The 26719-nt window shown below is 37.2% G+C and overlaps 1 protein-coding gene and 1 long non-coding RNA gene across 2 annotated transcripts; both read left to right on the top strand.

The window, feature by feature from the left end:
- Positions 1 to 9594: 9594 nt before the first annotated feature.
- LOC149065621 (uncharacterized) lies at positions 9595 to 25480 on the top strand. Its single transcript, XR_016195619.1, has 3 exons — positions 9595 to 9806; positions 16987 to 17116; positions 25222 to 25480. It is a non-coding gene; the product is annotated as an uncharacterized LOC149065621 (long non-coding RNA).
- Positions 9805 to 14223, top strand: LOC149065622 (kanadaptin). The gene has a single exon (XM_089253776.1). The coding sequence runs from the start codon at positions 9833 to 9835 to the stop codon at positions 11564 to 11566; it is 1734 nt and encodes a 577-aa protein (XP_089109902.1). The 5' UTR covers positions 9805 to 9832; the 3' UTR covers positions 11567 to 14223.
- Positions 25481 to 26719: the final 1239 nt, after the last annotated feature.

Raw genomic sequence — 26719 nt, 5'->3', positions numbered from 1 at the left:
ATCAAACATGTCTTTCCGAACTTATTAGTCATATTACTTATTAATATTTTCGGCAGGAAAAGTAAAGTGGACTGCTTCAGCGACGCCATCTTGGTTCGTCGTGGCTCATCCTCATTGGTCGGAAGAGTTGCTTGTCAGGGATTGGCTGAAAAGGAATGAAAATACACAAAAATACAATTTTTTAAGAATTATTAATTAGAAGGTGAAGAAAAAAGAGGAATAGAATTAGTCATATTAAAAAAAGTTCGTAGCGATAGATGGAGAAGAAATTTCACTTAAATAAGTGATTTTTTATTTTTATTTTTTTTGAAAGTTTTTTAAAAATTTTTAAGTTTTTATGGGATTTTTTAGGAAATATTTTTGGAAAAGATGGGTAAAGGAAGCGGAGAAAAAGATAGAGTTGCAACGCTAATGTTGCTAATTATGGGAGCTGCTCTCTGCTCCTTGGTTTTTCTCGTCGGTTATCGTTCCAGAATACGACTAGCCTCTTTCAGAAATTTTTGCAGTGTAGCTCGTCTCTCTTTCTTCGAGCATTGTTGGACGGTGTTCTGTATGCAAGCCTTGGCAAAGTCGAACAGGTCCCGTGCCGAATCAAGGTTGGTTGACGATTCAGAGTCCGAAGAGGAGGATGACGCCGAGGACGAGTAATCGGAGGCCGGGGAGGCGGGCTTACGAGCTTCGTCAGCTTTCACTCGGTCGGTGGTGGTGGCACTTGCGCCGCCGTCACTACGTTCGGATGGGCCCGGGGAGCACTCTTGCCCAGTGCCTTCGGTTCTGGGTCGGGGCGGAGTCTTGTCCTTCTCGCCTTGGAGCCTCGAGTTGACTTTCTTCTCGGTTTGGTGTTTAAAGTCCGTAGACTTGGACTTGTGATTTTCAGCTCCGCTGGGTATCTCCACCAGGTCCGTAGATGCAGATATATAGAGGAGTGGGTGAATGCTGAGCCTCTTATCGATAATGATGATTCCCATTACCAATTATGATGATGGATTGTGATGAAAAGAATATGAAAATTATATATATATATATATATATATATATATATATGATTTTTATTTTCAGTTCTTTTTGTTCTCGGTAGATGGCGCTGCGGCGGCACGCAAGTGAATGAGTAATATTGTAAAGATTAGTGGTGGCAACAATGAGTTTACCGGGAGAAGTTCGCGGGAAAAGCCGCGTTTATTTTCGTATGTCTGTGTATGATCGTCCTGTATGTTTTGTGCGCGTAATAAATGTTTCAAAAATGGAGGCTGTGTGTTTTTCTCTGTGAAGAGCCCACAGAGAAATTGGGGGCTCGGCCGGGATCGATGTGAACTCATCGGATTTGGATGTGAGGGCGAATCGTCTTGATTCGAGTTTCCTCTTTAAGTCGCGCTGATTCAAGTGAGCCATCCAGGCTCGGAGGTTTGACGATCGCAAGAAGGTTTCGTCTTTGTTGGAGCCGACTCAATTTGAATTCGTCGCATTTTGATGTGATGGCGAATCGTGTTGATTCACGTTTCGTTGGCGGAGCATGCTGATTCAAGTAAGCCCCCCTAGGCTCGGAGGTTCGACGATTGCAGGAAGGTTTCGTCTTCGTGGGAGTCAGCCCAGCTCAGGATTTCGCGATTGGCTTCATGTTCGCGAGAGTGTGCTGAAGATTTCGCGATCGGTTTTATGTTCGCGAGACCATGCTGAATATTTCGCGACCGGTTCCATGTTCGCGAGACTGCGCTGAAAATTTCGCGATTGATTTCATGTTCGCGAGACTGCTGAGGATATCACGATCAGTTTCGTCTTCACGAGACTGTGCTGGAGATTTCGCGATCGGTTTCGTCTTCGCCGTGGGTCACCAAGACTCGAAAAGTGCGCGTCCGTGATAAATGTGGATCGCGATAAGTGTTTCGTGCCCGTGAAAAAAAAAAAAGTGTTTCTGACCGAAAGTACATTGCAGTGTCATTTACGTCCTTTTACACGAGGTCGCCATGGCTTATTTGGCACAGGGCATCAAAGAGAACTTGAAGGTGCTCGCGAGTGAATTAGGGGTGGACACTCCCCCTAATTTCAAAATCAGATCTCAGGAACGCCATTCTGAAAAGCGAAGAATATGACGAGGAGTTTTGCAAAGAGTTGCTAAAAACTATCATATGTGATAGAAAGGAAGAGCAGCGGAGAAAAGATGAAATCGAGGAGCAACGCAGGAGAGACGCAATGGAAGAACAACGTATGAGACTGGAAATCGAGGTTGAATCCCGATCAAGTGGAAGGACTCAGTTTGAAAACACTAAAAGTCCAGGCAGAGAGTTCCAAAACCTGATGCAAAGATTCGATATGAGCGACGATATAACTCTCGCTACCTTGTGCTCTTTGAGCGGCAAGCTCGCCGGGTATTACTACCAAAGGAGGAATGGGTCACTCATCTTCTAGGACTATTACCTCATGAAATAAACCAACTGATTGCACGAGAGCCCGAGGAGAATGTGGATAATTACGACCTTGTAAAAGAACTATTGATGAAAATATTCAAATTGACGGCGGAAAAGTTTCGTCAGCTGTTTGTCTCGCATCAGAAGAAGCAGACTAGTACTTGGCGAGATTTTCATCACGAATTATGCGCATATTTTGATGGCGGGATGTCCGCTTTAAAAGTAACAACATTCGATCAGTTAAGGGATTTGGTCATCACGGATCAAATTAAAAAGCGAAGTCCAGTTGATTTCCGAGATTATCATTTAGACGAATGGAGTAATTTTGTGTCTCCTACCGAACTGTCAGAAAAGCTTGATGATTACGAAAGTGTTAAGAGACCTGTCAAAACATCACATGCTGGTGAGTGGGAACGACAAAAATTCCCTAAACCAACATTCCAAAATTGCCAGGATAAATTCTGCAAAATCAAGGATGTCAAGAATAAAGCAGGAGGATGGAAGTTTGGAAATAGACAAACCGAGAAGAACAATAGTCAGATGAGATGTTATGGGTGTGTTAACGTGGGCCACTTGAAGTTCCAGTGTCCCGAGTTATTCAAGAACAACAATTGCTCAACATCGTTCAACAAGGACAGCGAGAGGCAGAAAACGTCAGATACATTACCGAACACAGTGATAGTACCGAAGTTGGAGAAGTTCCTACTAAACAGATGAAATTCAAAAATTTGACAGTTTGTGCACTCGTCGACACGGGCAGCGCAGTATGCCTGTTGCGTGAGGATGTATACAGACAAACTGTTGGCGTTCCAGAATTGACAGATGTGGACTAAAGGATCCTTTGAACAGGAAGTTGAGTTGGACGGAAATAGCTTTACTCTTACGTGGCATGTTCTACCCACAACTGAACTTTCAAGCAGTGGTTGGAGCTGGAATCCGAAAACAGGCTTCATTACACTTCGACGAAAGTGAAGTCACTTTTAGTAAAGAGGAGAGAGGACATTGGCTCATGCAGATATCTGAATTGGATCAAGACCAACTTGAACTGGGTCACATTTGTGAGAGAGAAGCTAAGAAAGACTGTTTTGTCTTACAGGCCGTAAAAGACTGAAAAAACGAATGTCTCTATGAGAATTATTCTCAATGATGAAACACCGGTATATCAGAGAGCTCGACGCCTATCATTTCCTGAGAGACAAGCAGTGAACAAGCAGATCCATGAATGGCTGGAAGAAGGAATTATCAGGCCAAGTTCTTCTGACTATGCCAGCCCAGTGGTATTGGTGAAGAAAAAGGACAACACAACTAGGTTGTGTGTTGATTACAGAAAATTGAACAGGAAGATCGTCAAAGACAGGTTTCCTCTGCCGTTGATAGAAGATGTTTTAGATAAGTTGCAGGGTGCAAAATTGTACACCACACTAGATCTTAAAAACGGGTTTTTCCACGTAGATGTTGATGAAGACTGCAGAAAGTACACTTCCTTCGAGGTCCCATTCGGGTTAAGCACCAGCCCAAGTGTCTTTCAGCGGTATGTTTTCAGCATTTTCAGGGACCTCATGAACAAAGGTGTTGTTAATATTTATATGTATGACTTGATCATCTCCTCTGCTGATGAAAGGGATGTCTTGGATAAGTTGGAAACTGTTCTAAGAGTGGCGTCAAAATATGACCTCGAGATCAAATTTAAAAAATGTCAATTTTTGAAACGACAGGTAGAGTTCCTTGGCCATATCGTAGAAAATGGGTCGATACACCTGTCTCCGGAAAAGACGCTAGCAGTGAAAACATTTCCTGTCCCAACGAGCATGAAGCAAACACAGAGTTTTTTAGGACTTGCTGGATATTTCAGAAAGTTTATCCCAGGATACGCCAAGATCGCCAAACCACTAAGTGATTTGTTGAGAAAAGACCATACATTTGATTTTGGTCCCGAACAAGAAGAAGCATTCAAGAAGCTCAAAACATTCTAGTAAACAACTCCAGTGCTAAGTATTTTTCAACTTGAGCAAGCTGACAGAAAGAGTTATTCTCAGTTGTGTTCCATGCATATTGACAAACAAAAAAATGTGGGAAAAAGGAAGGGTTTTTGAACCCAATCCCAAAAGCAGATGTACCACTAGGAACTTATCACGTTGATTTCATAGGTCCCTTACCTTCAACGAATAAGAATTACCAGCATATACTTACTGTTGTAGATGCGTTCACGAAATTCACCTGGTTGTATCCGGTTAAATCTACGTCAGCAGAGGACGCCTTAGAGAAGTTGAAGCTTCAGCAGAAGACTTTTGGGAGTCCGTACAGGATTATAACTGACAGAGGCTCAGCATTCGCTTCGAAAGCTTTCAGTGATTATTGTGCTGAAGAGGGCATCATGCATTTGCAGATTGCCACAGGTGTTCCTCGTGGGAACGGACCGGTTGAAAGAATCCACCGTACTCTAATACCAGTCCTAACCAAGTTGACGCTCGATGATGCAACAAAGTGGTTCAAGCACGTTGATAAGTTGCAGAGGGTCTTGAACAGCACGACTAGTCGAAGTACGAAATACACGCCATTTGAACTTTTAACTGGTGTGAAAATGAGAAATAAAGAAGACATTGTACTAAGAGATCTCCTGGTGGAAGAGGCAGTAGATGAATTCCACGATCAAAGAAATGTCATTAGAGAAGAGGCGAAGAAGAACATCCACAAGATTCAGTCTAAAAATAAGCGTACTTACAATAAAAAGAGAAAAAAGGCACCCAAATACCAAGTTGGTGGCCTGGTGCCTATACAAAGGACTCAGTTCTGCCCCGGACTGAAGTTCAGACCCAAATTTTTTCTTCCACATGAAGTGACAAAAGTGAATGATAAGGACAGATATGAAGTCAAGAAAGTCGGAGATCATTCAGGTCCTATCACCACTACTACCGCAGCTGATCTCATGAGACGTTATTAGAAATGTATACGAATATAATGTTCTAACTTTTCATGCTTATACAAATTTTGTGTTCTGAATTTTTATGCTCATATGAATACTATGTTTTGAATTTTTTATGCTGATACAAATTTTATGTTCCGAATTTTTCATGATTATACGAATATTGTTGTTCATGTAAAATGTCACTGAGGTCAGTGAGCCGCAGGATGGCCGAGCTGTAGGATTTTTATTTTCAGTTCTTTTGTTGTCGGTAGATGGCGCTGCGGCACGCAAGTGAATGAGTAATATTGTAAAGATTAGTGGTGGCAACAGTGAGTTTGCCGGGAGAAGTCGGCGGGAAAGGCCGCGTTTTTTTTATTTTTTGTATGTCTGTGTATGATCGTCCTGTATGTTTGTGCGCGTAATAAATGTTTCAAAAATGGAGGCTGTGTGTTTTTCTCTGTGAAGAGCCCATATATATATATATACCTCCACCGAAGATGATAATTGGAGAGATGGTTATTTTTACAAAATATTTACAGGCCTTTTATGTCAGGTCTGACCATCAAAAGCACATTCTTAGGTCTGGGGAACTCAAGAAATTCTTCGGGACTATATGGGAACATTTCGCTCAAATGTGGTCGAAATCCGAGTTGTCCATCCTGTCATAGAACCTTTTTGCTAAGCTCTTGACGTATTCACATATCGTAAGGACCTTTGTGTCCGCTCTGATTTTAACGTTACGCAAAAACCATCGCGTTAGCGTGACTCGTCTTAGGTATTTATTTTGTTGACGCTCGAGTGCTATCAAGTTGTATTTTTTTTGTACATCCACACAGGTGACGCATACACAGGGCCGCAACTAGGGGGGAGCAGGCGTGTCTCGTGCCCCAGGCGCTGGAACAGAGGGGGGCGCAAATTTTATTCTCAAACCTCTCATTCAACATTACAAGGGGGCGCTAAAATGCGCACTTGCCCCGGGTGACAAATAATCTAGTTGCGGCCCTGCGCATACAGGCATGGCCCCCACAAGGGGTGGGCTGACAAGGCTCCAGCCCTGGGGCCCGGGACGATTTTCACCATTTTTTTTCTTTTCACGCTATAAATTCATCATAAAGTGGTCGGGGAAGCCGCAAAAGATCCCAGCCTAGGGGCCCTGCTCTAGGATGTGGGGACCTGCATACAGGAGTGTGGGGTGGATCAGCATTTTATAGAGTATTAACTTATTGTTGATCGAAAGTGTAGATCTGGCACTGAAGAGGCGACGGATCATTACTGAAGCAATTTTTGCTTTGTTTAATACACTGTTGCAGTGTGCTTGAAAGCTTAGTCTTTTGTCTATTATCAAGCCGAGATATTTGGTTTGTGTTGACGGGAAAATGTTAATTTCACTGATAGTGATATGAGCATTCGTGAGAAGGACGACCGGTCTCCTCCGACGGGTATTCCGACGGGTATTCCGACGGGTCACCCACATAAATACTGATTTTGTTGGATTTAGGGCAACACGGCTTCTTTTGCGCCATGACTCTACCTCAGCTATTGTGCATTTTACGTTATCCAGTGCTTTCTGAGGATTTCTTTCAACCTGGATAACACAAGAATCATCGGCAAATAACGCTGTCATTCCCCCATTGGGCTCTGGGGAAATCATTCATGTGAACGTTATGGAGTTGTGGCCCAAGAACGCTTCCTTGAGCTATGGAAGCTCGTATTTGCTTAATTTCTGATAGTGAATCGTTAATCTGGATTCGAAATGTTTAAGCCTCCATATAGCTTTTACAAATTTTATTATGCTGTATGGCATGTTCATGCAAATCAGTTTGTGCAATAGTCCATTATGCCTAGGCTGACCATATTTCCTCGAGAGAAATACGGGACATTGAGATTCCAAATACGGGAAAATACGGGACATCGCCAATTATCGCCAAAAATGACGCCAAAACCGAGCAAAGTTGCCAAATATTGTTAAAATTACGGTAAAATCACAATGGCGGGAAATGAAACGTTACTGCAAATTGCAGTGGATTAAAATGAATTTCACGAAAAAAACGTTCACCGAGACAAATGTGGGAGATAAATATTCTCATTTATAGTTATAATTATCATAATATAGTTTATTAGTTGAAAAATAATTTCAATCTTTGACTTCAATAAAGAATAAAAATTCAAGTAAGCGTCGTGTAAAATACGGGAAAAACCGGGACACTTTTGCGAAAAAGTCGGGACGACCAAAAATACAGAAAATACCGGGACTGTCCCGGGAAATACGGGACGTATGGTCACCCTAATTATGCCAAATTTTACCGAAACTTTTTTATATATCGAGAAAGACTATTGCAGCTGTGTCATTTTTGATCAGAGCATCTTGCAGGTACTCGGAGAAGTTGCGTGCAAGTGGAATGGCCTCGGCGGAAGCCGTGTTGTTCAGGTCTAATAATTTCGTGGTCTTCAGCAAATTGAGATATTCTGGCTACGACTCTCTCAAACAGTTCCCTAAAGAACCCAGGAGAGTGATCGGGCGCCAATTGGTTGTCAATCTGAGGTCTTGAATATGAAAGGTATACTAGCCGTCGAGCTTATATTACTGGAGGGAGTATGATGTCAGCGGTCTCCGCCTTGGCAGTGCTGAGAACGGTGTCCCCCAACATCTTTCGTCGGAAGATCACGTGTCTCGGTGAAAACACACACAAACCCCGTTATTTTCTTACGGCATCCACAGGAATTTAAAACAATAAATGAAAGAAATCGCATCAGCATCGATGAGATAATTCCAGAATCAATGAAAGAGATAATTCCAGAATCAATGAAAGAGATAATTCCAGAATCAATGAAAGAGATAATTCTAGAATCAATGAAAGAGATAATTCCAGAATCAATGAAAGAGATAATTCTAGAATCAATGAAAGAGATAATTCCAGAATCAATGAAAGAGATAATTCCAGAATTAATGAAAGAGATAATAATAAAACTAATGAAAGGTCATTCCAGAATGAAGGAAAGAGAGATAATTCCAAAATTAATGAAAACGATAATTTCATCATTAATGAAAAATAATTCCAGACTGATGAAAAAAAGTGATAATTCCAAAATTAATGAAAGAAAAATTATAGAATTCATTAAAAACAAAGAGATAGTTCCATAGAGAAGAAAAATAAAGCCCTATAATACTAGGGTGACCATACGTCCCGTATTTCTCGGGACAGTCCCGGTTTTCTTTGTTTTTCTGGCCGTCCCGACTTTTTGGCAAAAGTGTCCCGGTTTTTCCCGTTTTTTTGCATGCCGCCTACTTGATTTTTTATTCTTCATTGAAGTCAAAGATTGAATTATAAAATAAATAAATAATTATTTAATTATATTATGATGAATACAACTACAAATAACAACACATTTGCCTTGGTGAACGTTTTATTTCGTGAAATCCACTGTAATTTGCAGTAATGCTTCGTTTCCCGTCATTGCGATTTTTCCGTAATTTCAGCAATATTTGGGAACATTATTCACTTTTGGCGTCGTTCTTAGCAATAATTGGCGATGTCCCGTATTTTCCCGTATTTGGAATCTCAATTGCCCGTATTTCTCTCGAGGAAATATGGTCAGCTTATATAATACCCTATTTCTTCTTCAAGTTACCTACGGTATATCACTCGAAAATACGATTTATATGGTCACCGTGATAATGATAGATATACAATAATGATAACAGAGAAAGGGATGTATTTGCCAATAAACCTGGCTAATAAAAATTGAATAATAATTAGGGTGACCATACGTCCCGTATTTCCCGGGACAGTCCCGGTATTTTCTGTTTTTTTGACCGTCCGGACTTTTTGGCAAAAGTGTCCCGGTTTTCCCCGTATTTTACACGAAGCCTACTTGAATTTTTATTCTTTATTGAAGTCAAAGATTGACATTATTTTTCAACTCATAAATTATATTATGATAATTACAACTATATATGGGAATATTAATCTCCCACATTTGTCTTGAACGTTTGTTTTTCGTGGAATACATTTTAATCCACTGCAATTTGCAGCGATGCATCATTTCCCGCCATTGTGATTTTTCCGTAATTTCAACAATATTTGGCAACTTTGGTTGGTTTTGGCGTTATTTTTGGCGATAATTGGTGATGTCCCGTATTTTACCGTATTTGGAACCTCAATGTCCCGTATTTCTCTCGAGAAAATATGGTCAGCCAAATAATAATGCTGAATATTTTTTCAAACAGGGGGTGGCCCGAAGGCATAAAGCCCTGTATAATTGAATAATAATAATAATGCACAACAACTCGTGCAACCAAGTGCTGAATGTCACATCATACTGAGGGATAATTTCAGTCTTTCGTCTCATTTTTCTTGTAGAAATTTTATTTTTTTTATAGAATTCTTTCGTGATTCACGAGTGCTATCATGATATAGCTTGAAGGACTATTAAACATTGCAAGTAGTTGGACATTCCTAATTTTTACTACTAAGGATTAGGATCGGTAATATTTTATGGTAATTTGACTGTTCTTTCTTACATAATGGCTGAAAATGCTAAAGAATTTCTGTTTAAAAAACCCCAACAGCCCAACTCTGTTGCGGGCTGCTCCAAAGACAACGATGCTCTTAAAAAATCTGAGATTCCACCACCTTTAGTATATACAGAGCCAGAATGGGGAGGATCACCCCCTGTGGACAGTTATTCATTTGAAGTGATTAAACAGGGAACAATTATATCCAATATAGAAGTGAAAAAGTCATTTCTAGTCATTGGACGTTTGATGAATTGCGATATTACAGTTGAACATCCTTCGTGCTCTCGTTACCATGCTATTTTACAGTACTGCCATGGAGGGTCAGTGTATCCGGAGGGTCTTTATATCTATGATTTGGGAAGTACACATGGAACCTTTGTAAACAAAGAACAAATCAAATCAAAAGTTTATTATAGGTTAAGGACTGGTCATGTCGTGAAATTTGGTGGAAGCACTAGATTATATGTTATGCAAGGTCCAGAGAAGGAAGAAGAAGAAATGCCTGTTGATTCAGTAAATGAGCCCGAGTCTTGCAGTTGGGGAATTGGTGAAGATGCAGAAGAAGAAGATTTGACTGAAAATCCCTTCGCTTTAAGTACCGAAAATGAGGAACTCTTCATAGATGACCCGAAGAAAACACTGCGCGATTGGTTTGAGCGTGAAGGTTTTGATCTTCAATACAATGTGGAAGAGAAAGGTTACAAGACTTTTGTTTGTCAAGTTAAATTGCCTATCGATAATCCATCTGGAGAAGACTATGTACCAGTTGAAGCTTCGGTTTGTGGGAAAAAGAAAGAAGCTGTTGTTGCTTGCGCTTTAGAAGCATGTAGGGTGTTGGATCGCTATGGCTTGTTACGTCAAGCACAAAAAGAAAGTCGAAAAAGAAAACGAAAAAACTGGGAAGATGATGATTTTTATGACAGTGATGAAGACACATTTTTAGATAGAACAGGAACAATTGAGAAAAAACGTGAATTCAGAAAGAAACTACTAAATTGTTCTGAGCCAGAGACATTTGATTCGCTGGTCAGAAAAATTGACGACATTGTAAAAGAAATTTTTGTAATTGAAGAAAAACTCTCAAAATCAAAGTCTATAGTTTCTTCTAAAAACAGTGACGAAATGGATCCCTTGGACTCTTACATGACTGCACTTGGAAATCCAGAAAATGTTTGTCTTGATGCAATCACCAAGTCAAAATTACGACAAAGGCTGGGAGAACTAGTAAATGAGAAAAACAAGTTAGAAAAAATGAAAGATATTGCTTACACTCCTGGTTTGTATAAGCATAAAAACACTTGTTCTGAAAAGTCTGATTTCATAGAAACCAATGTAAAAAAAGATATGCATGAAAGAGAAACGCAAAATGATGAGACCAAATTTTGTGAAATTAATAAAGATAAAAAACAAGAAAAGAATAGCCAATGCAAACTATTTCCAAAAGTATCTGAAGAATGGAATTCTGATCAGTTGCCTCCTAAGCGGGAAAAAATTAAAAATTTCCAGCCCCAACAAAAAATTGTGTTACCAGCAGAAAAGGTTAATGCTGTTCATAAAAATATGGATAATAAAGAAAGGGAACAACAGTGCCATACAGCTATTCCAAAAGAACCAAACAATTCTCAGGTTTCTAAACTTTTTAGCGGTGATAAAAGTGAAGCAGAATTCTCTATGTGGATGCCACCGAAAAATCAGTCTGGAGATGGAACTACTCATTTGAATGCCAGATATGGGTATTGATGTTCATTAACAGTAGATATTGTGTTTCTATTAGCATTTTTACCCATATCATACATGTTCTTATTGGTAGCATGATTTACCCAGCTTATAATGGTTTAGACCTATTAGCATCAGACTCTCTCATAGAATAAAGAGAAGTGTTCCTCTGCTGTATATGCCCGTAGGATTTTAGTTTAGTTATAAAGTTGTTTTATGACACACAGATAGCCATTATATATACCGTATATGCTCGTCTATAAGCCAACCCCCCCCCCCCTTCAGGACCACCAAAACCCCAATAAATTGAAAAACCGTGTATAAGCCAACCCAAAAAAAAAATCAGTGCATTTCAGAGAAAAAAATTCTTATATTTTCATGCAAAATGAATAGCTTACGGAAGTTTACAATAGAAAATGATTCAAACTTTTTAATCTGTTTCTTCTGAGTCTCCAAGCTCATCGTAATCCATCAGATCATCATAGGGTGCAGCAACTTTTCGTTTTTATCTTCACCTGGGCTGTCTCATTGCCATTGTCACTTTCAAAGAGGATATCATCTTCAGTTCTGTCCATCACATTGCTGATGCAACTTTTTAAAGGACCGGATGATAATTGGCACACTAGGCCAATGTCAGGTTTCTTCAAGGCACCACTTTTTGTAGTTTCTTTATCATTGGAACTTATCCATTCGATCCACAAATTCCTCAAATAGTCTTTGAAAGGCTTATTGATGCTCACATCTAAGGGCTGTACAATCGACGTTAGCCCACCTGGTATCAAAGTCAATGATGTTTTTGATTTCTTTTCCTCGCCATTGACATTATCAGTTCTTTGGGGTTTGAACATATCTCATACCAATAATGCCGGTTTCTCGAACACTGCTACAAAAATGACTACTGATTGTGGAGTCAATATTTTCTCATCAAAAACTGACCGGAGTATATTCCGACCCCCCACTTGAGGAACAAATTTTTCCTCAAAAAAACTTGGCTTATACACGAGTATATACAGTATTTATATTTTTGGTTTTGTCTGCATGTTTCGTTATGTTTTGTGCGTGTTTGTCAAACATTAAATGAGTAGAAAATTATTTTCCTATTTCTGTTGAAGTTTGTTCATCCTTAGAGCCAGGGGTGAACAAACTTCATGCACACCACATGCCATATCAAATTGGAATCATTTGTTGCAGAAATTTTATTGTGGAGTAGTCATAAACCTTGTTGTTGGGTTATGATATTGTAATGTAGCCTATGTGTTTGAAAATCACTAATTACAATTTTTTTGAACACATAAATACACTGGACAGTTACACACAAATATAACCATCAGTCACAAGGTCGACTAGCTTATAATGCATGTACAGAACAGACAGCACGACCAGACTCTGTTCGCTTACGTGATTTTAACTCATTGTCCCTGAGGGCACGGTCATGCCAGAGCTATAATACATATATAGTGACACCTCCTATAAAAAAACAGTCAACTCTGAACAAGGACCACATTTTCTTAGTGCACACCATTGAATTAACACATTAAGGTTTATCTCTCAAACAAGGATTCCCAAATAACTGCCACTTTTGGATATGAAAAGAAAAATGCATATCGTATAAGAAAAATAGTCTTCAATATTTGCCCTGAAGAATTTTTTTTCCTTGAACCCTGCAAACTTAAAAAATAAGTATGGATTCTTTACGTCACAGGGTCACGTGTGCATAACATTTTAGCACCCCTATGGCATATAAGCCACATCAGTAGAAATTACCACAAAAACTCCCAGTCAGATGAAATGCATCAAAAACTAGTTTTCTCTACCAATCATTCTATCTAACAAATTAATAGTTTGAATTTCACCAATAAAACGTTTCTTCTGCAATTTTTTCAATTTACCACTGATTTTAAACCCTTCCTATAGTGGTTCTCTGTGTGGCTGCACAGATTACAAAAGCCTAGAACTATCCCTGTTAGGTCAGTGATTTCCAAAATTTGGTTCACTGCTCTAGGGTTTCACAAGCAGTTAACAGGTGCATAAGATCATGCTACATTCATGCATTTTTAATACAAAATATCAGATGCTGTAAAACAGCTTCGTCTAATTGCAGTATGCATTCATAGTACTTTGTCCATTTTGTTTCTCCATTGTTGAAATTTTATATGAAATCTAAATTTTTTCCCCTCAAAAATACTGGACCTCTTAATGACAACCTCCTAATAATGACAGCATTTTCTCAGTCTCATTAGTAACTGTTGTTGGTCCCCATGTACAAAGTATAGATCAAGCCTGTGCTTTCATCTGTCAAGCCTACTTTCAAATATTGTTATTCACGACAAGTATCTTGCTAACCAATGTTCATCTTCACTGTTGTTTATAATTGTTTATGTTTGTACAGCCTATCACTCCATTTTGTCACCAGTCAAAAATTCATTATGAGTGAAATGTATGCATGTTTCAGTATGTAAATGTGTGATTTTTTTTCATTTTGTCTAATTATATATCAATTTAAAAGTTCTCTGCTTAATCACATTTAATGTTGCACTAGTCGTCATAGTTCCCTGCTTTACATTGTGTTAAATTGCAATATTGTTTGATTGTTGTAATTGGCCGTGTATAATGTATGTTACTGTTGTTCTTAGTATATGATTGTGCATGAATGTGAAAGAAATAAATGTGCCACATTAACACATGTTTTTCATTATAAATATAGGCTAAGAAGTAAATATTTAAAACACAAAATAGTTGTACCACTTGTTACTACAGCTGTAATTTGATTGATATACCATTATACAGGGTGATTACATAATTCTCCTTGCTGTATTTTACTGGCAAACTGTTGATCCTGGAGGTGTACTTCAAATTAGAAAAAGTATCCAAACAACGTGTATAAAACTCAGATACATCATTCATGTTGCAAGAGGTTATTAAAATATAAATATTAACTTTATATATGGGCACCCTGTCCTAAAAAACCCAATTAGAAAGTTGTTGTCCTGTTTCTTCTGGGGCCAACAAAAAGTTCCATGTTTCTTAGTGTAATATTCGCAGAGATATTTGAATTTAAAAATTCGGAGGAAAGTTGTGAAAGAACAGTATAAATGAGGGGAAGAAACATTATCCGGTTTTGCTGTTTTTCCCCAACTTCTCTCCATTTTTTGAATTCAAATATTTCAGTAACTATTGCACTTGAGACAGGGCAACAACTTTCTGATTGGGTTTTTGGGGATAGGTTGTCCGTATAAAAACTTGGAGCATGAATGATGTATCTGAGTTCTACACATTTGGATACTTTTCCTAATTGGACGTATGTCTCTAGGATCAATGATTCGCCAGTAAAATCCAGCAAGGGGAATTATGTAATCGATCGCCCTATAGACTACGTTGGTATATATTGTTAATGCAAGCCCTCAAAGCAAAATAGAATACAACTTCTGTTCACAGGCACAATTTGTTTCATAAACCTGCTCGTAATCCAAACTTCCTTCATAAGAAATGCAAACTCAATTCATTTAAGAAATGCAAACTCAATTCATTTAAGAAATGCAAACTCAATTCATTTAAGAAATGCAAACTCAATTCATTTAAGAAATGCAAACTCAATTCATTTCATGACAACTCTCTCCTGGCAACCAGGATTCTTTTTACAGATAAAGTGCAGGCGAATTTATTTTAGATTTTTTATTGAAGGCACATGGATGTGTGTGTACATGTGCTTTTTGGAATTATACGAAAGAGCTGGACTTGACTTTTTGAATTCCGTGTTTCTATTAGCATAAAGATTGGGTAAGAAAGTTTTTCACCAGCTTGTGCTAAGAATGTCACGCTCATAGCCAATGACATCTCTACAAATGGGTAAGAATGGAAACTTATTAAGAAAGCAAAAAATGTGATTGGAAATCAGGTTATTGAGACTGCTCATTCTGACTTGCATGAGCTTCAAATCTCATGAGCAATTTAGCCTGAAAGGGCGCAGCACTTTACTAAGCTGTTTGGGGATGACAAAGTTTACACAAAGAATTGGCTTAATAGAAGGATCTAAACAATGTTATTTATAGAGAACTACATATGCATATGTTCAGGGGGCGGCACACTTAGTGAGAGTGCAATGCAGCAGGTTGTGGGGGGAGGCAGCTTAAGCTTTAGTCCGGCAACAAAATTTAAAAAAACTCTCAATAGTAAAAATTCACATGACATCAGGCTTTTGAGCTATACCTTGATGAAAATGTTGAGAAAACTTAATTGAACACACAGGGCCTGGGACTGTAATACCTAAAACAAGGATGTATTCTGTCATAAGGGTCAAATGTGTATTTCGGTAGAAATAATAACTCAAGTAAACCCAAAATGTGATGAAAAACAACAGCTAGACGCATTTTGGAACTGTATCAAGTTCCGTCTTCAGTAGCTAATAAAATAAAAAAAGGCAAAAATCCAATATAGCGGGGGTTACTCTCTGTTCAGGATGTAGAGTACTATCTTACCCGAAAGGTAATTTATTTCTGTATATTTTGGTGGCCCCCCCCCCCAGTAATTCTTCTGGAACAATCAAAGGCAAATGCAAAAATTTGCCTTCTCACTTTCTTGGTATCTAGAGCAACAGAAATGCCTTTGAAATAAATTTTCTTAATAAAAATTGCCTCTTTATACGTTCTCTTTACAGCATAAATGTAAGCAATGATGACTCATCAATAAGCATGGTTTTGGATAAAATTATTTGGCCCAATTAAAAAAAAGAAGAAGAAAATAATTCTGTATCAAACAAGGGTACAGTTTCTTCAAAAGCAGGATGTATGATCACAAAAATGTTGTTCTGTGAACAAGGATGCATGGCTTTGTACATAAAAAAAAATCAGGTTTAACCCCAGGGTCTCCTTGGCTTAAACCAGTGGGGTGCAAACTTTTCAGTCCGCAGGCGAGATATGCAGTAATTCTGTCACTTGCTGGCCAAAAACTTAAAAGTATAGTGTGACCATATGACTTGTATTTTGTAGGACATTTTGATAATTTTGGACGTTCCAACTCTTTTTAATAAAATTTTATTTTTTCTCTTATTTTCAATGAAGTTTACTTGAACTTCTGAAATCAAGAATTAAGATTTGTTTTTCATGACTTAGTCATAATTATCATGTCATATAAGTCTATTCATCTCACATATTTGTCAAACATACAGGCCTATGTTTTGTTTGGTGAATTATAAATTTTCACCCATTGCTTCTTGTGTAAGCTCTCCACTTCCTGCTATTAGTGATTTTTCAGCAATTTTAGCAATAGTTGGCAACTTTACTTGCCTTTAACAATTTTTTTAGCTACAATTGGCAACTTAGATTTGACAATTTTGGCGATAGTTTGTGATATTCTCTATGGGTCCCGATTTTATTTTTACCGTATTTTTATGAAGGAAATATGGTCAGCCTAGATATTTATTGTGTGCATTTATACTTTTCTACCAGAACATGCTTGGCAGGCAGGATGGAATCCCTTGGCGGGCTGTAGTTTGCCCATGACTAGCTTAAGCCATGCCAGCCTCCCACCTGGGTCGTCTTTAGGGACGCCATGTGAGACTTCGCACCAAGGCAGCAGGTAAACTTAAGTTGACCTAATTATCAAATTATATTTCCTGATTTGCTGATAGAAGTGATTTGCTAGGTAATACCATACCTTTGGATGCAAGGCTCCAGGACAGATTATACATCTAGAACATGTATGCTAATTTTTTTTTTTCTATATCTAATCATCACCCAGGGCCATTGTCTCAATTACTTTTGTGTAGTTATAATACAGTAGGCTATTAAACTGTGTATGAACAATATGCTATTGGGGGGGGGGGGCAGAAAGGGAAAATTTCTCTCTTGTACATGTGGAGAGTTATATCTCAGACTGGCTGCACTGTTAAAGGGTTAAAATAGTGTTGCTCAGTTTCAAAAATTCTCTCAATACAAGCTGCTACAGCAGGGAATCCCACACCAAAGAGTTAGTGCACCAACGTCTTGGTGAGTATAAAAAAAAGGCTGTGGTTTTGAATCACAATAAATTAGGTCCCGATTTAATTAGCCCTTGTGCAAAAAATGACCACGGTGGAATGAAAAATCAAATAATCTTCAATACAAGCATTTTATTTTCTTGAATAAGTGTTCTTATTCCTGTATATCAGCTCGAGTTGTAAGTAAATTGATATTCTGATTATATTTAATGACCAGGTTATCTAAAATTTATGTAATCTGGATTCATCAAAGGATGCTCAGAAGTTGCTGTTGTTGATATACACTTTAAGGTTCTTTGTTGGCATATTGTGGGAGAGAATGTTAATAAGACAACTATGGCACAGCACATTGCTGAAGGAAATTCCCCATACTTATTGGTTTATGTCCAAACCATAATAAAAGAAGACATAAAAGAAAAAGCTATTAAGAATGGACTGTACTGTCCCAGTCTCTTCTTCTCTTCTAATTAGCCCTTGTATGCAGATAGTAACACTAGTGCAATAGAAATTATTTCAATTCATTTTTAGCACGAAAAGTGACTTTTTTAATCCCATCATGGTATTTCCTTTTTAGTTCATAGTATTAAAATATAGGTGTCTAGCTCACACAAATACCAAACTTAGGTATTAATTATCTTTGGCTGTTTAGAACTTCTTCCCCGTTAATTAAAATAAACTGTAGAAAGCCTGGGTTTATACTGTGTTAGTGAAGAGAATCATTATTTAGCCCCCTTCACATATGGACATTTGGCAACAAATCTGGATGATGTGTATTTGAAGTATCTAAAAATTTGGGTTCCTTGTTTATAGGTTAGAAATAGAAGTGGAGAGGAAGATGAGTGCAGTAGATTTCTTTCATAATTTTTTTAGGGGAAAAACATCACACAGGAATAATAAGTATTTACACAGAAAGACGATAAAAGGAGAAAAGATACTGAGGTGAATAAAAAGGGAAAAACTCCCTTTCATTGGGTTATAATAAAACTTTGCAATGACAAGAAAAGAGGTAAAGCAAACAGTGAGAGCTGGAATGAATGTATTCCATTTCTATTGGGACGGGACATCTTGTCCCTGATCATTAAGGGATTAAGTAAAAAAAAATTATCATGAATAACTTTGACTAGTCACAGACTCAAAAACAATATTGCATCTGTAGTGAAATAATTGAAACTACCACTACTGAACATGAAAATGATAAAAAAAAAAAAAACAAAGGATTTTTTTTAAATGACCTGATTAATGATTAAATGATTTTTTTATAAATTAAGATTGTCATAAATTTATGATAATCTTAGTTTATGTTATTACCTATTCCCCAGCAATAGCCATTCCTAGCTGGTAAACAGCAAGGGACACCAGCACATAGGGAAATTTGAGTAGCTGATTCTATATAATTCTTAAATATCTGGTCTCTAAGAATTGACTTATACCTTGTCTGTTCTTTTAGAATCCTTTCAGTTTTACAAACTGCATCCAAATAGTTATAGTTTTATGTTTGCATGTGCTACCGCAAATCTTGTTTTATTAAAAATTTTGGATTCTTATTTCACATAGCTAAGTTGAATCAGAATATAAGTAGACTCTGTGAGGTATTTTATAATGCTTGATTATGTGTATAAAATAACAGAGTGCAAAATTAAAAAAAACCACTGCAAAACATGATGTTGTAATATAGAAGTGACAGCATATTTCATCAATCTCTGAACATGTAAAAAAACATTCAAAATACAGTACTCTATCTGTATTTTGTATTGGGTTAACCATAATTAAATTGCAGCAGTAAAAAATGCTGAATTCTCATCAAATTCCTGGGCAAAACATGTTTGCTACAGTGAAAAATCATTATTTTATTCTGATTCACTTATTCAGTATTTAATAGAAATTGACATTGATTTCTTGAATGTATTCAGTGATCCTCATTAAACCTCGCTTTTTCTGGCATGCAGGAATTTGACCAAATTCCAACATTCATAAAGCTGGTGTCTCCAGAGTTTATAGCATGGCAGCTAATGTGGGGGAGCAGATACGGTATACAATTGCCACTTGATTTTACAAACTAATCCTCTGGTCCTGAACAAAATGCCATTTTTTTGAAATTCCCAATTCTTAAACTTTAATTTGTAAAAAACAAGCAACAGTTATACTATTTAATTTATGGATCTCAAAAATACTACTTTTACTTGTCAAATACCAGTGTTCTTCTACAACCTGGGTTCCAGGAGAATTAGAATAGTGATCACTGATGGCCAAACAGCCTGAAATCCTTCCAACACAACTAGAAGAAAGTTTTGGAAAGCAATTCAGAATATAGAAAATTTAAAATAAAGATGCATGATTAGTTTACAAAGTAGATGGCATGAATAAGTCTGATGGTGATCTCTTCCAGCACAGCTTCATGGTAGGGTCTGGAATAGGGTTACCATATCCAAAGACGGAGAAAGAAGGACATCTGCACACACATCCTTAGTGACGTCACTTATCCCAATTTCCCCAATAGGTAGTGCCACTATTCCGACCAACAAAACCGGCCACAACACAGTTTTCCCCAACTCTAAAACAGAAGCACTAAAAAAAGCAGAAACAAAAAATTCTGGGAATTTTGACGGCTATTTGTGAATGCATGGGAAAAAAACACCCATATTAATGAAGAGATTGTGCACTTGGCCTCGGATTGTGTGAGGGAGGTCAGGCTTATTCGTCACGCGTTTGAGGTCGGCTTTTTCCTTCCTGTTTGCTTAATTTCAGTTTTTTTTCCTTTTCACTTAATTCTTTGCTTCTGTCACATTATTATTATTTTTTCCAGTGTTCAATCGTATATATAATTTTTATTTTACTCATTTTTTGGTCAACTAATTAGTATCTGGAGTGTTTCTTCAGTGACGTAGGTGTGGATTCTTCTGATACTGAATTGTTCTCTTCCAATGAATACCATAAATCATTGAATTCTCTATCCTCTAAAATGTTTGCCCCCATGGAGACATTGAATGACTTACCTTCTACATCTGCGGAAGATAATCTCTGGGTTTCGGATATCAGCCCCAAGGACATTATTCAAAATCTATCTGGATTAAATTCACAGTTCACCATCAAGATTGTTGGAGATATGACCATCACAAAATCAAAGCCCAAGGAATAACGTATGTGCCTTGAACAAAAATTTCTGAATGCAAACCTCATCGATGAAATCTGATTCGCAAGAAATGGTGACTTACTTCTCACTTCGGCATCACCTGAAGTTGTATTGGGAGGCCCTATCGCTGTCTTCCATTGAAAATATTCGGGTTAGAGCTACTCTACTTACTGACACATTATCTTCAAAAATGCTTATGAGAGATATCCCATGTTCTGAAAAGCTGAATGATGTGGCTTTGGAGCTGATGGACAATGGTTTAGTTCCATTATGCATTAGACGATTTGTGAAAAATAAAATACCCACAAACACATTGTTAATTACCATCTTGGGCAATTCCATTCCTGCTGATCTCAAATTGTGGCTCCAAATCTTTCATCCTCAAGAATTTATTGAAAAACCAAGCCAGAGCACTCAATGCTTCAAATTTAAACATCACACCAAATTTTGTCCAGTTACCAACATTATCTGTAGGACCTGTGGTGATCATCATGATACAGAATTGTGTTCAAATGCTCCTAAATGTATAAACTTCGCTCAAGGTCATGATCCCATGGACAAGAAATGCCCAACATTTCTTAGAGAGGCGGAAATAATCAAGTACAAAACAATCAAGCGGATTCCAATTCACCAAGCTCGCAAATTCTTCAAAGATAAATTGCCAACTTTTGCTGACAGAGCAAGTATAAATTGTGTACCATCAACCATCACCGACTTAAAAATTGATATCCAAAATTTGGTCCGTAAAGAAATTGAAACAATGCGTGAAAAAATAATTGAAGAGATGTTAAGTTTCCATTCATGAACTGATCACTGAAGCTATTCTATCAATTGTTCCAGATCTAATATCTCAAGTCATCAAGGAAGCTGTACCACTAATGTTATCTGCATTTACCAGTGAGCTTCCTCATAAGAAAAATAAATTGCAAGCTCCTTCAAAGGATACTCCTGCTCAGCAGCCACTGCTAGAGACCTCTGCAGACACGCCTAAGCAGAACCCTTCAAACCATCATAATCAATGATAATTTTTTTTTCTCTCCTCTCTTACTTCAGTACAAGTCAGTGCTGTTTTTGTGTTCAACTGCAAGATTTGTAGATATGGTCATTTTCGCTTTTACTTCATTGAATAAGCTATTCATGGATACCATCATTTTGTTCTTTCTAGTTTAGTCAAGATTATACAATTTTTCTTTGTTTACATCATTGAAGGTGCTTCAGTGGAACTTGCGCAGCATCAAATAACAAGAGATTACACCACCTAGGTTTTCAAAAAGATTATGATGTACTTTGTCTCCAGGAGACATTCCTTACATGCAATGACCGTTTCCACTTACCAAACTTTGTAATATACACATGTGACCAAGACAACAGTTTGGGCAGAGGTGGAGTTCTAATGGCTGTTCGCTCTACATACCCTTCACATGTTATTCATAAATTCTGTCGTCAAGGCATTGAAGTCATCATTATCAAGATCCATTTCCATAACAAGTACATTCATATAGCAAACTCCTATTTGGCTAACACTTTTGAAATTCCTAGTCATGAATACCATTCTTTCTAAAATCTCATCTCCATTCATTATTGTTGGTGATTTCAATTCGTCCCATTCTTTATGGAACAGTCCTCGGACAGACACAGCTGGCAGAAATATTTTTTTGTGGCTTTGACAAAACCCAGTTTGTCTGATCCAACCCAAGTGTACTACTCATATTTCAAGCAATTCGTCTAACACAATGGATTTATGCTTTTGTTCTTCAAACTTAATGGGTAAAATTAATTGGTTCAGCAGTGATTCCCTTTACGACAATGATCATCTGCCTATATGTCTAGACATCAATCTTTGGGTAAATAAATTTTTTTTCACAAAATAGCCATTACAAACTGGGATTCCTTCAAAGAAAACTTGACATCGTTTGACAATGCTTGTTTTTTTTCTGATCATGTAGAAAAATCTTGCATATCAGCTACAAAAAAGGTTCGATCACACCCTCATGAGTATGAGTAATGAGTACTTTTTTATTCATCCTTAAGATCATTACTCATATGCAACAAAAGGTCATTCAAACAATTTCTTAGATGCCCTTGTCCTCAGTGTTGGATCATCTTTAACACTAGAACGTGAAGTGGGTCAATTTGACCCAAATCAACTTTGTTTTCATTTATCTCAAAAACGTAAGTGCAGATGATTAAAAAATTTCATGACTTTTCATGATGATATATGAATATTGATTCACGAAAATTTTATTCTCTTTGCATTTAGTGTAGTGTTTCAGAGCTATAAGCACTTGTACCTAGAACCGCAGTTTGGGTCATTTTGACCTGACATACTATTCTATAGGAAAAGGGAATGTATACTTTTCTTGGAAGTGGTCACCCTTTCTAAAACATATTTCTAAATGAAGATAATGAAGAATAAAGGTTTTTCAAGGTCAAGCGCCAATTTATTGTCCGTGGAGATTATCTTTTTTGCAACGAAGGAACCGAAAGTAGAGCTAAATATTTTTTCCTTTGTAAATTTGAATACCTGATATTCTGACGGGACTCAAGAAAGGTTTTCGGAAAGTAAAAGCTTAACTCTAGAAAAAAGTAGCTGAAATTTCTGTAGGCAAACGATGTCACAGAAAAAGAATCAAATTTTGGCTGGCGTCAAATACATTTTGAATGGATTTCCATTATGCAACTGATCAAAAAAAATTGAGAACAAGGGCAGAAATGCCTCAACCTACACTTTCTTTCACTACACTGAAGCTGGCTGAAATGCTGAAAGCCAAAAAATACGAGCTTAGTAGGGAGGGTATGAAATATGAGAGTATACGAACTTAGGAGGAGGATGAAATCGAAGAGCAATGTTTATCTGATGCAATGAACATAGTGAAACTACAGTTGCATGAAACATCGCTACTGGAATACAATAATTTCATAATGAAAATTTATTAAGGAAGATATTTTTATCAATATTTATCAAAAAAATTTATCGAAAAGATAAAAATGTTTTATTTGTCAGCACGCTTCATCTCTCTGACAGTCTATATCGACAGTGGAAGCCCCAAAATGCTTCCAGAAACTATTTCACACTACAATTCAACACAGTTTGCCGAAGTTGTAGCCGATCAAATAGCCAGAAAATATTCGTTGAAGGTTGCATCACGAGGGTGGCCTGTTCAAGTTTTCTACAACATCCTAGATCACACTATAAAAAACTTTGTATTTTGTATAGAGTAGTACAGAAGACCAGAACTATTTTTCGAACGCAGTTTCTCTAAAATTTTATTGGAGATGCATTCATCATACATGTTGTCCTTGTACGAGAGGAAACGTTCGTGAGCCATCAAAAAATAAAATAAACGAGTTTGATGTCGGGTAACATCAAAATGTGGAAACAAAACTGTTAATTTTTGCATGGGCTGTGCAACTTCAACATGTGGTGAATATGCAAAAATAATGAAAAAAAAATTGCTCCAAACTGCTCATCATAAATTCCACTTCTCAGTAAGAAATCAATACTTTTTTGACAGAATCATATTATAGACTTTCTCATACTTAATTTGACGTGCTTATTTTACATCTTTCTCATGTTGTGGGATTACTGCAAAAGTTTTTGTAATGAACAGTGTGAATGTATACTAAATCTTATTTTTAATGAATTACATATTTTTTTTAGCTAATTTTGAAGTCCATTTTATATTTATAAACAAATATAGCTTCCCGTTATGGATACATAATTAAACAACATTGAATGAAAGTAGGGAAACCCCAGGAACCGAAAAGAAATTTTGGTTTTTGCTATGAAACAGTTTCTTCACGGTTTAGGTCAATTTGACCCAGTCTGCGGTTCTAGGTATATCAAAAGTGCCGCGGTTCTAGTGTTAAGAAAAACGATGCAAAATTCAAAAAGGAGCTCAACCTCGAAAAAGGGAATTTATGTCAGAAAACATTTTTAATCATGCCACTTATCCCAAGATTTTTACAATTCTTAGAAAACTCAAACTCATCCAGTCTAAACTCCAAGTGGATCGCCGTCTTGTGTTCCAGGTCAACAATTTAGAAGTGGTGGACCCTATGGATCAGTTAAATCTTCTCCAGTCAAATCTTATAATTACACTCACAAGGACTTTGACTGTTTCAGTTGCCCCCATCAAGACTTCTCTAATTTGATGAATGTTCCTACTACCATTGGGGAGAGCTCAAATCTGCAATTCGTCGTACTTGAAACATATCTCCAGGTCCTGATGTCATCAATGCTAAATCATGCTCTTTAATCTCCCTGACTGTCAAATTCATCTCTTGTGTGCTGAATATAACAAAATTTGGCTCTCGGCTCTCTGGAATCATTCCAGTGGATTGGAAGTAATTTTTTTACTCAAACCCAATAAAAACCCAAGCTGTCCCAAGTCTTATCGTCCACTGACATTAAAAAACATAAAACTCAAGATTTTGGAAAGAATAATTCTGTAGACTCAACTGGATCCCCTTAAAATATAAACTTTTCCCAGTAAACATTTATGCCTTCAAACCATGTTCTGAATCTCAAAACCTTCTTAATTACTTAAACTGCTTTATTTTCAATACTTTCAGGCTCAAGGAATTTGGCGTCATTGTTTCTCTGGATATTGAAGGCGCCTACGACTCTGTCATCTATTCTGCACTTTTATACAAGCTTAAATCTTTTGGGTTTCATGGAACTTTCATTAAATGGATGGAGAATTTTTTGACAGATAGAAGATGTATCATTAGTTGTGGAGAAACCATCAGTCAGATTGTATTGACTTAAAAAGGGGATTGCCTTAAGGATGTGTTACGTCACCATGGCTATTTAATCTATATATTTCTGACATTCTTTCTCACCTACCAAACTCCATTCATCCCTTCATTTATGCTGATGACATCTTTCTTTGGATCAGTAAATCAGACTTGAATGATATTACAGATGAATTAAATTCTGCCGTGAACCTTGTTTCAAACTGGATGGATCAGTGGGGGTTTGTGCTCAGATAAATTACGAGGAAAATATCAAGATTCTTGGAGTTATTTGGGATCAAAAGCTGAGTTGGAGCCCCCAGATCAATCACATTTCCAAAAAAGTCAACACTTGTAATATCATGAAGTTGATTGCAGGCAGGCTTTGAGGAGCTAAAGGGAATAAACTTTTGGCTATCTGTTCAAACATTACTTCTGCTTCATGAATTACAGTTCATTCTTGTAGCATAATAGCTCCAAGAAAAATATTCAAAAGTGTTCTGTTATATATCACCAATCTCTTCACATTGCTACTGGTCTTCCAATCTCAACACTGATTTCTCTGTTACTCAGCATCTGTGGAAATCAAAAATTCTGGACTTGTTCTGCTATTATAGCTACAGATGGCTCAAAAGGAGCTCATACCTCTATTGGAATTTACTGTGTTAAAAGTCATAATTCATTTCAAGCAGCACTCCACGATTGCTCATGTGTTTTCACAGGAGAATGTTGCAATAATGATCGCAGCACTTAAATTCATTATCAGTGATGAAAACTACATGATTTTATCCAATAGCAAATCAGTTATTCAGGAAATCGCCGACATCAACCCAAAATCTCATTCCATGGTTTTAGCCACTTTTTATGCCTTATATTTAGCATCATTGCAGGCAACAAGAATCTTATTAGTTTGGTGTCCAGGCCACAATGAGCTTGCGGATCATCTAGCACGTATGGCAGTTGATCCTCAAAATCCAGTTTTCCCTGCATATGCTTACTTTGAAGATGTGATAAATCTTTCACACAAAAATTGGCAATCATCTGTTCATCAATATTTTTGTAATCAACCTCTTTACCCAGTTACACATAGTTTCTTTAATGCTGTTAACAATTTTTTGCCATACTTTACAAGCCGCAAGTATGAATCACTTTTTTACCGTCTCGTGACCAACATAGCACCTACCAATGGTTATCTTCAGAATTAATCAAATAAGCTCACCTAGCTGTATCTGTGGCAACAGTTGTGAATCTAACAATCATTTCTTATTTAAGTGTCCTAAATGGTCAACTTTTAGCGAATGTTTTCTGCAGAATGTAGGCCTTGGTAATAATCAGA

This window comes from Pholcus phalangioides, unplaced genomic scaffold (genome assembly GCF_987345545.1).
Source record: "Pholcus phalangioides strain wild (caught in Gottingen) unplaced genomic scaffold, Ppha-v1.0 ptg000039l_1, whole genome shotgun sequence".
Lineage (NCBI taxonomy): Eukaryota > Metazoa > Arthropoda > Arachnida > Araneae > Pholcidae > Pholcus > Pholcus phalangioides.
This window is presented reverse-complemented; position numbering and strand designations above follow the sequence as displayed.